The sequence below is a fragment of the Montipora foliosa genome, chromosome 3 (assembly GCF_036669935.1).
Source record: "Montipora foliosa isolate CH-2021 chromosome 3, ASM3666993v2, whole genome shotgun sequence".
Classification (NCBI taxonomy): Eukaryota; Metazoa; Cnidaria; class Anthozoa; order Scleractinia; family Acroporidae; genus Montipora; species Montipora foliosa.
The window spans coordinates 34,518,393-34,533,392 of NC_090871.1; the positions used below are offsets into that span (position 1 = coordinate 34,518,393).

The 15,000-nt window shown below is 40.5% G+C and overlaps 1 protein-coding gene and 1 pseudogene across 5 annotated transcripts in view; both read left to right on the forward strand.

Annotated features, from left to right (window-relative positions):
• Positions 1-10,242, forward strand: part of LOC137997334 (rap1 GTPase-activating protein 1-like) — a 43,065-nt gene extending 32,823 nt beyond the window's left edge. For all 5 annotated transcript variants that reach the window (XM_068843265.1, XM_068843270.1, XM_068843268.1 and 2 more), the window contains exons 18-24: positions 199-285; positions 379-531; positions 1,551-1,618; positions 1,853-2,699; positions 6,444-6,519; positions 6,717-6,802; positions 9,019-10,242. In XM_068843265.1, coding sequence (XP_068699366.1) covers positions 199-285; positions 379-531; positions 1,551-1,618; positions 1,853-2,699; positions 6,444-6,519; positions 6,717-6,802; positions 9,019-9,294 — 1,593 coding nt within the window. In that variant the 3' untranslated portion in view covers positions 9,295-10,242. The remainder of the gene's footprint in view (positions 1-198; positions 286-378; positions 532-1,550; positions 1,619-1,852; positions 2,700-6,443; positions 6,520-6,716; positions 6,803-9,018) is intronic.
• A 1,364-nt stretch (positions 10,243-11,606) lies between these two features.
• Positions 11,607-15,000, forward strand: part of LOC137994773 (uncharacterized) — a 4,533-nt pseudogene continuing 1,139 nt past the window's right edge.

Here is a 15,000-nt window from a genome sequence, read left to right on the forward strand (position 1 = left end):
GGGAAGGGCCCCTGGGAACTTACTGTTATCGAACCAGTTGCAGAAGTGTTCGAATTCCGTGCTTCTAAGTTTTTTTTGTGGCCAATCAGCGAAGAGGGGACTCTGTAGGTTCTTAATCCACTTGGTTCTTATACGTACGATTTTACTGCGCTTGAAGAAAGGAGTCCCTTAATACGATTTTCTTCCGGTTTGTTATAGGGTCGCACTCGTTCCACTTTGTTGAGTACGTTAGCGGTCGATTTGATTGAAAAGAATGCTTTAATACTTGATGCAGGAGGAGAGGAGGTAATGATGTTATTTTAGTAACAGCAAAACACTGCACTACCCGTTGTAGTAGAAAATGTTTATTGTTGTTTTTGTTTGTTTATTTGTTTTAAGGCTCCACCGAGAGAACGTAGGATGTTTCCGTCAATCCGGAACGTATTGCGTGGCAGAAGTCCAGTGAATAGATCCGTGTCTATGAGAGAAGCTCACTCAGCAGCTGATGACGCGGACTCAGATGACAGCTTTCCAAAGACCTGGGCGAAAAAGGTAACGTTCTCATTGATTGTTGATAAAATACAAAGGGGCGAATGCTCTTTGACCACGGAGTTGTACGGGACTGCTACATGGACCATATGATGGTGATAATTAACAACTATTCACCGAAGTGGAGGTGGCTAGCGGTGGATATTTACCGATCCGCGAAGCGCTAGCCACCGACACTGAGGTGAATAGTTGTTTTAGTATATACTAAAACAGTGAGATAATATACAGCACAAAGTTTTCTTCACTTGTCACGCATGCAAATCGGGACGCCATTTTTTCCCCAAGTTGCTCGGAGGTAAATAACACAGGATATTCGGAATTTGACGAGCCAACAGCGCCCGCGTTCAACGCTATCCACTGTATATACTAATAAGTATATACTAATAATAAATATTTGGGAACTATTCACCGAAGTGGAGGTGGCTAGTGGTGGATATTTACCGATCCGCGAAACAGTGAGATAATATAGCACAAAAAGATGATTTTAACTCATTTATTCCTGCAAAGATTACTACATTCTCGGGCGGAAAGTGGGCGCGAATTGTTTGGAGGTGTATAGCAAAGGATATCCGGAGTTGAGTAGCCAATCAACGCGTGCGTTCAACGCTACCACTGTTTTGGTATATACCATACTAACAATAGAATATTAAGAGTGATAGTGATAATCATAATGACAGTAACTATAATAACTTTATTCAGTCTGTTCTAGTAATTTGGGAGGGAGACAGGAAATTAAAGCAGTGCAAATCAAATGTTGGTTTTTGGTGAGAGGTCAAAAGTGGACTACATGGAGAAACCTCTCTCCGCCAACATATGGCATCGAGTCCGGGTATCGAACCCGGGGCAGCGACATTGGACAAGGAAGATGAGTGCTCTGCGCCAACCCTCCTGCCCTGCAACAAAACAGCGCTACTATCTATAATTCCATTTGTAAAGCGGGTTTTGGAGTTTTGCAAGAATGCTATGCCCTTGCAAATATATGCCTCTTTTACTTATATGCAGTTAATATATGTACTGCTTAGGCAAAAGAAAGGAGAAAGTCCGTGCAAAGTTTATTGACAGCCAAGAAATCGTCCAAGCCACCGAAAAAGTAAGTGAAGTTATTACCAAAAAAAGGACAATGACGCAGAATGGCTACTGTGTGCTAGTTAATATTCACATTGAGGGAATTGAATGTCATGGTTTGCTTTTTATCCAATTTGGTTTTGCGTCTCTTAAACAGCAATTCCATTCACACCAGTAGTTTCGCCTTTTTGCCACCTTGTAATAAAGGTATCAAGCGACTAAATTGTTATTGTTATCAATCGCTTTTATGTACTTGTAGAGAACCAGCTGGTCGCTGCAAGAGTATGGAGTCCCTTGTGGTTCAAGAACAAAATATGAATAACCCAGTATTTTACACAGAAGATTCCAGCTCCGAGTCCAACACATCTGAAATGTCCAGACATCGTGGGGAGGATTCTTATTCTTATTCCAGTAGTCAATACGCGCGCTCACAGACCCCAGAACCAAGAAAAGAGAAAAGCAACACTGAATTCACATCCTCACCTCGCACGTCATCACGCGTGAAGAAACCAGTGGTTCACTCAAAGTCGGTATCTCAGTTGGAACTTCAGGATCGTTTGTATAGGACACCATCTCGCGACCAGGATAAATCGTCGCCCTCTCGTGTATCTTACGAAGGCAGTTCGCCTGTGGAATATCAGGTTCGGTATGTCGGAGGGTACCGCTCGGGACCCGAAGATGAATCTGAAGAGCCAGTTAGGCTTATGCCTTATAATAAGTCTCCGACACGTCACCGAAAAGGTTCTGATCCGACGGACGCTACAGAAGAGCGACGACATATTAATCAACTAACTTCAACTGTATCTGAACACAATGTAGCTTGCACGCAATCTTTGTCTAAACCCCACGATGAAAGAGCGGAAGCTCAACGGAACTTAGGCAGATCGCCCACAAGCTCGCCCTATTTCCGGAGAAAAGCCTCTGATACTCAGACCTCTCTTAATAATGCACAATCTGTGGGTTCAAGTCCTGTTTCTGCGCCAAAGCAGAAGAAAACTGCTATCGTCTCGCCGTTGTTGGATGTGACAGATAACAGACCACGCTCGGTGCCACCTGGCCTTTTGATGTTTGATCCAACTGATCCTGAATCTGAAAGAGTCGAAGAGGTGAGTAACCACCTATCATTGCTCCATCATCGTTACCTCAAGGGTTCGTATGTGCGTATCACCAGGAATAAAATTACGATTTAAATTGTTGTTTTGTAATAAGATTTGTCAAGGAAAGAAGGTAAGATTGGAGAATGGTAACTTAAGGACCATCCTTTTACATGGCCCTTTTATTTGGGCTGGAAGCTTGAGAGAGCAGCCGTTTACGGAAAGAGGCAATTAAAACAAATAGTATAGACAGTCAATGTCTGTATGTGGCTATTGCTTTAGAAACTGAAGAACTGTGTGAATTTTAATTTCAATAGTGTAAAACAGAGACTGAAGAAGAATGTATGAATTCTTAGGAAAGATTGAGAAATAACAAATACGCGGCGAGGGAGCGGTTACTTAGAGAGACTTGAACCCACGACCGCTCCCACCTTTACCCATTCAGCCACTATGTAAGGATAGTACTGAATGTGTCTGTAATGAAAAATTGTGGACACACTCTAAATGATTTTAGAAACAGCACCCAGCTGGCTTCAATTTTTGCTCAGTTGGTGGAGCAAGTGCAGCCCAGTCGCGCGGGGTCATGGGATCGAAGCCCGTTAAGTCTGAATTTTTCAGGTTTGCCTACAACTGCCCCTGTGACCAAAAAATCAATTCTTATTTTTCTTTGGATTTCAAAACTATGTTAACGAAAGACTAAGCGACCAAACTTTTAAGACTTGATTTCAAAAAGACACCTGTTTATGTTAACTGGAATTTTCCTATTTAATGGTCCGCCATTACTAACTTTAAGATCTTGAGAGAGCTGGATCGAGGAGAAAATACGTCAAAGGCTAACTAGTTTAAGAATGCAATGAGCGTGTACGACGTATAATTAATATGAAGCACGGGAGTTTTGGGCTTTCAGACTTTTGAACTCGCGTTTTGCAGAGATATAATAAGTTCATTCACACGCTGAAATTTTTTTAAGCTAGTGAACCTTTGACGTCACTTTTCCCTGGATCCAACCCTCTGAGGTCCAATCCATCAGTTTTGAACGTGAGTAATCGCGGACCGTGAAATCCAGAACTCAAAGTAAACGGCCGTTGGATGAAAATCAAAGCTCAAAATTTTGCCAGTCAGGTGTTAAGCAAACACACTTTCAAAATTTGAAGGAAAAAGGAAGTTTTTTGATCACAGGGGCACTTTAAGGTTGCTCCATATGGTTATTCGCTGTTCTGAGTGTTCATTTGGCGCTCGTTAATATCCTCTTAATCGCACATCTCTCAAGTGTATTGAAATAAACTTCTTAAAGACAAAACTACTCTTTTCAACCACCAGAGGTAAATTTACGGGGTCTTACCTGGAATTATAACTCTGTAAAGATAAGTTGTTTGCACTGTTTATTTTGCTTTTATTTTGATTTTCTTCCATTTCCTTCGGTGAAAATTTCCTTAACTTTGACATTACATGAAATTTGTTCAGAGGAATCTTCTGAAGGCCAAAAAAATCGGGGTTACAAAGGTAGTTTCGTCGCTTTTAGTGACAGAATTTCTTGATGAATTGGCAGACAGAAGGCGTAAACAGTAAGTACCGCTCTGCAAAATTTGAAGAAATTTTACCGAAGAAAAACTGGAGATATTTCGCGTGAAAGTTTCGCATTTTTTCGATGGCACAGAATTCGAATTCGCCAAAGTCACCATTTGAGCATTCGAGCAATTCCCAACTACGTGCACGCGTTCGTGTACCTCTGCTTGAGATCTATTGTTTACGTGGACGTGGGCGAAGAAATCGAATGAATTTGGAACGAGAGCTCAACCTCGAACTCTTCGCAGAAAGGGACAAAGGTTGGAGGAGTATCTTCTTCACATGGTCTGGAAATATTGGAATCCCCTTTTGGAGATTTTTGCTTGTTTTCCGTAGCGTTCACGACTCCAAGGACGGGTGTGTCGGCTTTTACTTCGGGTAGAAGAGCACAGAACGCGTCATCAGAAAGGAATGCAAATGCGAGAAATTTATTCACAAATAATTAGTTCATGGAAGTTTGGAAGTGTGGAAGTTTGGCAGTGAGGGTTAGGGTTAGGGTCACTACCACACTGCCAAACTTACACACTACCACACTACACTGAAAGTTTGGAAGTTTGGCAGTGTGGCAGTGACCCTAACCCTACCCACATTGCCAAACTTCCATGTACTAATTATTTGTGAGTAAATTTCTCGCATTTGCATTCCTTTCTGACGATGCGTTCTGTGCTCGTCTACCCGAAGTAAAAGCTGGTGTGTCCCTCGATCGATGGTTATTAGAATCAGAAAATTTGTTCAGAACAGTAGGAAATGATTTTTTTTAAACCATCTGTTGGACTCAAAAGATTTTGCAGTCTTCTTACGGAGAGGTAAACATTTCGAAAAAATGATACGTCCACACAATTTTGGCGAAAAAACAATTTTCAAAGTTGGGAAGCCATGTTCATTTACTTTCCGCGTGGGAGGGCCGCGCGTCAGTCGCGCCATCAGCCACTTTCAAGTAACCAAGGTTATGAAGCAATCTTAAGTTGCTTATCTAACTGCCAGGATCCTTTAAATTTTAATTTCACACTCACTCTTCCATTCCGATGACCACAAATCTCAACTGGAAGGTGGCATTCAGATAGCCAAAACCACACCTGTTGCATTTAGCCAAAACAAAAATTCATTCGCCCTCTCAACCGATAGATCACTCCGTATCACTCTGACATAAGTCACTCCCTTCTCACTAAACTATCGATAGATTAAGTTTCGTGGTTTAAGAAAAACAGCAAAACGTAGGTCTGAAATTGCTGTTTACCCAAACTCAATAAAACTGAGATGCATATATTTATTATATTGGCAAACTGGTCTGAGATGAGAAGGAGAATTCTGATTGGTTCTCTGAACGGTGCCAATTTTGCTAAACGGACCGCTAAGATGGACCAGTCACAAAGCAGCGTATATATAGGTTGCCAAACTGTTCCCATTTTCTCCGACATAAAAAGAAAAATGCGAGAAATGTTTTATTAAGTCATGGAGGAGTTCCAGTACGAATTTTACTTCCACAACCGTAAACACAAGCAGGCGGAAGACTCGAGGAATAGAAAGCCCTACGCAAGAGAGCCAATATAATAAAAACCTTATTGAACTAGCTTGTTCGTTCCGTTCTGAAAATATTGGTCTCGTTTCTTTTTTGCAAGTCTATGGACCTCGCCTTTCAGGTTTGGTCCATAAACTTGCAAAAACAGGAACTCGACCAATATTTTCCCGGTACGTTCCTCACCCTAGTTCAATAACTTCTACATATGTACATAAATTTATGAAGCAGGTTTGTAGCAATCCTATTCACATCCTCGATGAGTTTTCTTTTGAACTCACAAAAGGACCAGCTCCTAGTTGGCTTGATAGCATTGATATCGCAGAGGTCATGGATTCAAATCCCGTTCGGGCTTCGTTTTCGTTACTGCTTTTATAAGCTTCGTTGCTGAAAATGCTTTTTTTTCCTGCAGTACATATGCATGTCTTTCATTTATTGAAGTCTTCCTAGCCGTTTTTCTTTGGCGGCAAACGCGAAGCTTAATCTTCTATTATCTGGCCGTAACCTCCCCTTGGTTAGCCCGCCGACTGCATGCCAAGCTTCTTATTGCAAAAGAAGTGAAAATAACTGGGAACACTGTTATTTATCTAATTTGGCCTGATAATTGATGTTTCATTTTCAAATAGTGTCAGTTTCTTTAGTGTTGCCACACTTATTTGTCGATTCATTTCCAGGTATTGCATGAAAGGTCACCCTCTCTTCCCAAACTTGAAAGTATATTGTCACGTGAACAGATGCCAGCATCCACTGGTAAGTGGTGTTACATGAGGTACATTTCTGAACATTCACACTGGTCAGTAGTAAAGTTGTAAAATTTCCTCTCCAAATTACTGAAGAAGTATTTGCAACAATTACTCCAATGATAACGTTATCCCATTTTTTTAAAATTAGTATTTGTGCTGAACTAAAGCAATTAAGGATACATTCTGGGTTACCTTCATTTTCAGAATCGTTTTCCAGGCAAATCGAAAAGCTCCAAAACGAGATTTCGAAGCTAAAATGCGAAAAGCTTGACCTTGCAAGACAAAACTTGGTAAGTGGGGTTTTGTTTCTTTTTGACCGTACGGTTTTTTACGGTCTCACTCACGCGTATGCGTACGGCCCTCATACAGGGTTTTTTGTGATAGTTTTGAGAGAAAAGGGCGCACGAATCACAATGATAACATTTAAAACATACTTAAACACTTTGAACTTAAAAATCCTGATAACTCTTGAGAATTTATTTCCCAAACTGGTTTAGATTGAAAAGACCCACGGTTGTGTTTTTTTTAGGGAATTACTTGAGCTGTTTTTGTAGAATAGAATGGAATATAATAGAATAGAATCTTTATTTAAAATAAAAGTCACTGACAATATATAGCACACTGGTGCTAGTTTGAGCGAGCAAGGACTATTAAAACTAAAGCTAGATACAAAATATTTAAAGTACATTTACATTAAAATGGGATAAAATTGGAATAAAATTAAGTAGCATAAAAAAATAAATAAATAAGAGGAACATTATTATAACTGCATATCAGCAAAGTCAATTTTGGAAATCAGATTTTTAAAAGAACTTAAGTCCTGAGATAATCTAATATTATCTTTAAGAGAATTCCATAAGTTAGGCCCTAAATTTCTAATTGATTTAAGTCCATATGATGTTTTGTTATATCTAGGAAGACTATAAAATACGAGACCGCCTGAGATCATATGGTTTGGCACGTAAAAAGAAGAGATGCTTAATGTATGATGGAGCTACATCATTTAGTGCTTTATACACTAGTAAGACAATATTTTGAAGTCGTCTGTTATACATTGTGGTCCTATTGGCCATCATTAATAATGATTGATAGTCCTTATCCTTATTTTGAGAAACACGCTGTAATTCTCGTTCGTTTAAATTTTCAAGCTTATCTGAATCACTGTTAGAACGAAAGTGCCACACAATTGAACAGTAATTAACGAATTGTATAACTTTAACTTAACATCAAAAGGGATAAGGCGTTTGAATCCGTTAAGAACGGTGCCTACTATTGTTATTGCGCATACGTTCTGCGCAACTCCAGATACTCGGATTTCCTATCGGTGATGCTTACTAATGCAGGGATATTTTTGCGCGGTTTAAAACTATATAGAGAAAGTAGATCTTCGTAAGTACTCTTGGTATCCAAAATGAAAATTGGGGGTAACCATGCCTTCTTTAGAGATAATTAAGCTTCAATTTGAGAGTGAACACCATACATTGCTTTGTATTTTAGACCTTTTTACAAATATTGTTCATGAATTATCTTTGAAAAATGCGTGGTTACCTCCAATTTTCTTGTTGGATTTCAATAACACTTGTTAAGATCTACCTTTTCTGCATAATCATAAATCGGGGCAAACATACCTTTAAATTAGTAGGCACCGTCCTTAAGTACACTAATTTGTCTACTAATTTTGCGGCGTAGGCCAGCAATATGTTCATGAAAATTAACTTTGTCGTCAATGGTAACTCCAAGTAATTTAATACAGTTTTGTGTATTAAGGGGGCGGCCTTAAGTCGAGTAAACACGGTATTCAAATAGTATAAGTCAAAGTTATCAAAGCATTTGTTTGTACGCGATGTTAAAGCATGTACAGATGTCCAACAATGACAAAACGAGGCGTTTTCGCTAGTTATCAGTACACCGCCTTTGTAAAATATTTTCCTCCGCCGATATTTTGACGCACTTACGTATTATCGTGTATTTGGGGATACCCTGTAGCTTTCCACACGCGGTCTGTGATTCGAGAACGGAACATTGGAGGATACAACAGACACAATGCACGTTGCCCTGATAACAAAGAAGCTACATGTCATAGGGACCAATAAAAATAGCGGTAAAAGGAAAAAGGAAAGGAACTTTATTTAAGTGTCTAGTCGATCTAGCGCTGGAGCACTAACTGGGGACACTGTAAACTAAAATTAAAAATTAAGCCAGATCAAGTCAAATGTTGGTTTTTGAGGAGCGGGGAAATCGGAGTCCCCAGCGAAAAGCCTCTCGGTGTAGAGAAGAGAGGCAATAAACTCAACCCACATATGACGCCTAGTCTGGAAATCGAACCCGGGCCACATTGGTGGGAGGCGAGTGCTGTCACCACTGCGCCATCCCTGCAAAACACTGCATCCCCGCAGTCCGGAATAGCTACAGGATTACTCTGTATTTGTGCTTACATGTTGTAATACGAGCCCATGTTCCCTGTGCCTCTGTATATGGATGATGATGAATTTTTTTTCCCCTTCAGTTGCTGCAGCGTGAAAACCGTGCAATTAAGGACAAAGCAATGCAGCAGACCGCTGACCTGTATGAGGCGCGATGTGAAATAGCACGACTCCGGTCCCTTTTACCCAGTGAATATATTAGCCTGAGAGACTCCTCCCGAGTAGAAACTATCACAGTGCGAGAAGGGAGCATCTCGTCTCCGAAAGGGAGTCTTGCCGTGAGAGATGTAACGACAGGAATGTATAAGAGGGAAAGAGAAGAACCAACAGAAGTGTCTACAAGGTCTTCGCGTGTGTAGAGTAAAGTCTACACACGGGGCTCTGACGAAAATAAAAGATGCCACGCATAAGGTTTATATGAAAAAAGAAAAAAAAGATTCCTTTTGTATATTCTGGCCGACGTTTATGGCAAATTACAGTTGGTTAAGGTTGACTTTGTGTAAAAGTCAGTTGATTTTTGTTTCCTTTGGTGGATAATCCCACCATTAATATTTCTAGCTAAGCAGTTGAAACAAAAAATCACTTTACTTAGAACAATCAATATTTCAAACCACTACATAACACTGCTTATGATTGGTAGAACATTCTGTTGGAAAGCAGCTGTCCAGTAGATTCTGTGGTAATAGCAGATATAAAAACAAAGATCAAATGTTTTAGCCTTAATTCTTGAAGCTCGAGATAGCTGATAGGTAAGCTTAAGGATAGTATGATGACTATTGGTGTATTGATGGAGTAAAAAAATATTGTAATTGTTTAGAAATTCAGCTTGTCTTTCGAAATGACATCGATAAACTGCCCTTTTTTTCGCTGTAAAGAGAAAAGAATGTATTTTTTTTGTGGTCGATTTCCTTCCTTTTTTTTTCAACATGGACGTCACTGAAATCATTCGGGGAAGAGATCTTTAGGCATTGAGGCAATTACCATTTGAAATAGTCTAGGTTTTTTGGCGATTTAGCAACTGAAACACTGGCACGGAAGAGCTTGGTTTTTGAACTTTAGTAAGGCGAAGAGATCACTCTAGATTGATTAGAGGCTCGATTATTTTTAATTTTACTTTTTTTACGCAACTTGTTTCAAAATTGGTATATCCATAAGAAGTTAGTTGCTACCTTAGGATCTCTCTCAAACGCTTACAAACAATTTCTTCCCAAGAGTCACGTGAGTTGGGTTAATACTGATTCAATTTTTGTAGTCGGGTTGTCGCAATTTGAGAGAACTTTACGCGATAATAAAAGTACCTCAAAGCATTCCTGGTCTTGCTAGTAAATTATGCAAATTTTCATGTGTACTGAAGAACAGTCTGAACAGTACAACATAGTAAGGGAACAAACAACTTTACTATGCACTTACCGGTACGCGAACTCGGACCTTGCAGATCTTTAATCCTGTGTCTTCACCACTACACTACAACGACGGACATGCTCAACCCAACACAGCTTTCCTGTATAATAAGTTAATTGATATCCATGAATAATAACAAAAACTAATCCTAACCTGACCCTAATATTTCTCTAGGTTTAATTTAGGCTGGAAAAAAAGTTCTTCAATTCATTTGAGTGCGTATTCAACCCAAGTAAAATGAGGATCACCAATTCAACCTAGGTAAAAGCGGATTCAACCTGTGAACGGATTTTACCGGTAACACAATACTTCTTATTCCCCCACATATTTCATTAACAAATTTCCTTTATATCGTCTATTTATTCATTTGAACGGTACTGCAGTGCCCCAACCTCAATTTCTTTCTTTCGCAATTGTTAAATTTCATGCACCACAAAACAAATATTTTACGTCAACTCCTTGCGCTGTCCTTGTTTTCCCCTTTCCTATAAAACCAACATGATTTGATTTGTATTAATTTGATTTCATTTCATTTATGTACGACCCCACAAGCTATTTAACGTATGTTTCCTCTTTATTACTGTATATATTAATTAGTTTTATTGCCCATAAAAGCCATTATGCAGGTTGAATCCAATTTGACCTACTATTTTAGATTGGTGATCCTCATTTCCCCTAGGTTAAATACGCACTCAGTTGAATTGAAGAACATTTTTTTGGAGCCTAAATTAAGCCTAGAAAAAAATTAGGGTCAGGTTAAGATTTAGTCTTGGTTATTATACATGGATATCAATTGACTTATTATAGAAAAGTAAATGAAAAGAACTGTGTTGGGTTGAGCGTGCCCGTCGTTGTAGTGTAGTGGTGAAGACACAGGACTATCGATCTGGAGGGTCCGCGTTCGAGTACCGGTAAGTGCCTAGTATAGTTGTTCTTTGTTCCCTTGCTGTGTTGTTATATTGAGACTGAATGGGTAAGTGTATGAATACAGAAACCGATAAGATGATACGAAACATTACTTTAAGAAAATGAGTAGTATACCAAGTGGGGGTTTCTACGGTAGATGGAGCTGTGGAGCCCTGGAGCTCCACAACCCTAACCCCAACGCTATCCCTAACCCTAAACTCCAGCAACGAACCCTAACCCTAACCCTTTACTCAAACGTTTAAAAAACTATTTTTTTCAAGTTTTCACCTCTTTTCTTACATGATGTTACTGCCGTTGAGTGGTCAGCGCTATTGTTTTCTAATGAGACGTGATTTGAATATTTAATAACTTCAACAGGACCGATACACTTGATTCAGTACACACATAAGGGTCCATATTGTTTTCTATGAGAATATTTAATAACCAGGACAGGATCGTCACAATTGATTGCACATATACAAACCGCACAATGAGCTATGTCCACACGCCTGAACATGCCCGATTGGCGCCACAATGACAACTAGTTTCAGCCAGGGAAAATTAGTAGTCATAGCAAGAAAAATTCTGTCACCGAGGATTTCAACACAAGTGCTAGCGGAGTGTGGAGCAGAGACAAGTGGTTTATGAGTAGTAGCATGGCTTTCATTTGTGACATTTGTGAGAAACAGTTCCCCCAGAAGAGAAATCTTGTGCGACATAAGGAATCTATTCACTATGGAAGTTCTTTTACTTGCGAACGAAAAATCGAAAAGATGCACTTTTCGCACCATGTCTAAGGAAAAGTACGCCTGATCGCAGGTTACGTCATATGAAGAAACATTCTCAAGAGAAACTTCACAAATGCCAGTTTTGTTCCCGCAAGTTATATCGCCGCCGCCGATACATGTTTAAAACACCAAAAGCTGTGTGAGTTTGAGAAGGAAGATGATCATCGCGATAGCATCAAGCGAAAATATCCAGAAGGAGAAGAAAATGGAGAGCAGAGAGCAAAACAATCGAGATGGGATGACGCAACCGTCAACACGACTACGGAGGGTAATGTGTACACTCAGGCGAAGATACTGGTTGTTCTGAAAACCATGCGCTTTGACGACCGCAAGGAAAGACTCACTGAAAACCTTCAAGTTTAAGCCTCGAATTCAAGAAAAACACGATATAAGTAGCAAGGATGGCACAGTCGGTTAGTGCGCGGCCTTGGTGTAAGAGGTCCTGAGTTCAATTCCTGGATCTCGCATTCTTGTTTCGACTTCTTTCCTTTCCGTGCAGCTAAGTAGCTTTAAATACCCGTGAAACGGAGCACTGATGGAGAGAGGGGAGTAAAGCGCACCGTCGACCTCAGGTTTGTCAGTTGAATTCCTGTTACGAGTTATCGACGTTAAATAATGTTACTTTACTTTTAAGAAAAACACTACCTCAGTAGGTTACTATATGCTAAGAAGGCATCCTAGTCAATCGTCTAAGTCAAGAACTGAAAACTAAGAGGGGACTCAAGTGGTTTATCAGCGTTCAAGTCAAGTTATTCAAGCGAAAGTGGACGGGTCTGACGAGATTTCAGAACCCCATTTCCGAAGCCTTTGCATGACAACGGTAAACGTTCACGAAATTGAAGAGCAGCTTAGCGAAGTGAACCAGAAGATTTTGAGCGCTTTTACAAGCTATCAGAAGGAAGGAAGTGGTTGGATGCATTGAAAGGTTGGAGCTATCTGCCTTTACCTAAAATGTTGAAGGATAAGAAAGCCATCATTGAAAACAAAGACAACAAGTGTTTCATGTGGAGCGTCTTGGCGGCCTTACATCCTGTTCCTTACAAAGCTAACCCCGAGCGAATTCATCATTACCAACCTTATGTCAACGAACTGAACTTGGATGGTATCGAGTGTCCTGTATCAATCAGTAAGATCGTAAAGTTTGAGAAACAAAACAAGATTGCAGTCAACGTCTTCGGATTCGAAGAAGGAGATTTGTTTCCCGTACAACTCACTAAAGAACGCGAGTTTCCCGTGCATGTCAGTTTGCTGTTGTTTTGAAAAGGGGAGAAACGACATTACTGTTTAATCAAAAATCTCAACCGACTGCTTTCCAGTCAAGCAGGGCACAAAGCTCAATGTATTACACTACTGCCCTTATTGTCTTCAAGGCTTCGTGCGGGAAGTCAGCTACTTGAAGACCACAAGCCACTGTGTAGTCAGCATGGACCCCAGCGAGTAGAACTTCCCAATGAGGATAACATGTTTCTCCAGTTTAAAGATTTTCAGAAACAGCTTCGAGTCCCCTTTGTCATTTATGCTGATTTCGAGAGCCTGACCATCAAGCTTCGGTTCGCCTCGCTGGATCCTCGCAAGTCCTCGACGGAGAAATTTCAGAAACATCAAGCTGCATGGTTTTGTTTACGTAATTGTCTCTCCAAAACCAGAATACTGTAAACCTCCCGTAGTCTATCGCGGAGCAGATGCAGTGGATATGTTCCTAGAAGCGTTACAACAAGAAGAGGGAAGAATCCATCATATTCTCTTAAAAGAGACTGTTCCGATGCAGTTGAGCCCTTCCGAAGAACAAGAATTTCAACAAGCCACTCATTGTCACATTTGTAGAGAAGAACTTGATGTTGATCGGGTTCGAGATCACTGCCATCTTACTGGTAAATTCAGAGGGGCGGCCCATAACGCTTGCAATTTGAATTTTCAATTCACGGGTCGAATTCCGGTCATTCTTCATAACCTCAGAGGCTACGACTCCCACCTCATTATGCTGAGCGCGGGAAAGTTGAAGAACAAGACCATCAATTGCATTCCAAACAATATGGAAAAGTGTATTTCCTTCTCGATTGGCCCCTTGGATTTTCTGGACTCGCTTCAGTTCAGGAATGCCTCTTTAGAAAAGCTTGTTTCGAATCTGGCAAAGGAGGGAGATGCTAAATTTCATGTTCTCAAGCGCTACATCGAGGCGAGCAAAGTACCTCTGCTGTTGAGAAAAGGCGTGTATCCATACGATTATATGGACGATATGAGCAAGTTTCAAGAGCGACAACTCCCACCCAAAGAAGCCTTCTTCAGCCAGCTTACCGAAGAGCATATCAGCGATGAAGATAACAAGCATGCACAAACAGTGTTTATAAGGTTTCACTTGTTGCAAACTCTTGGCGAGTACCACGATCTCTATCTTCTCTCCGACGTATCTGGCTGATGTCTTTGAAAACTTTCGAAGCATCTGTTTGAACTACTATGGATTAGACCCCACTCATTACTGCACCTCTCCTGGTTTGGCTTGGTCCGCCTGCCTTAAGATGACGCATGTGGAATTAGAATTATTAACCGACCCGGACATGTACTTGTTTGTCGAAGAGGGCATCCGAGGCGGTATTTCCATTATCAGCAATCGTTACGGCACGGCAAACAACCCATATGTACTTGGTTATGACTCGACTCAGGACATTAACTATATCATGTACTTGGACGCCAACAATTTGTATGGATGGGCCATGAGTCAACCTCGCCCAATGCGCGACTTTTTCTGGTTGACGGAGCATGAAACTGAGGAGCTGAATGTCATGTCTATACCCGATGATGGTGAAGATGGGTACATTCTTGAAGTAGATCTAGAAGTCATTCTTGAAGTAGATCAACTCCATGCTCTCCACTCAAATTATCCCCTAGCGCCAGAGAAGATGAAAGTGACCCCAAACATGCTGTCTCCCTACTGTCAGCAGTTGGCACAACACTTGAACCTGGGTGGTGCGC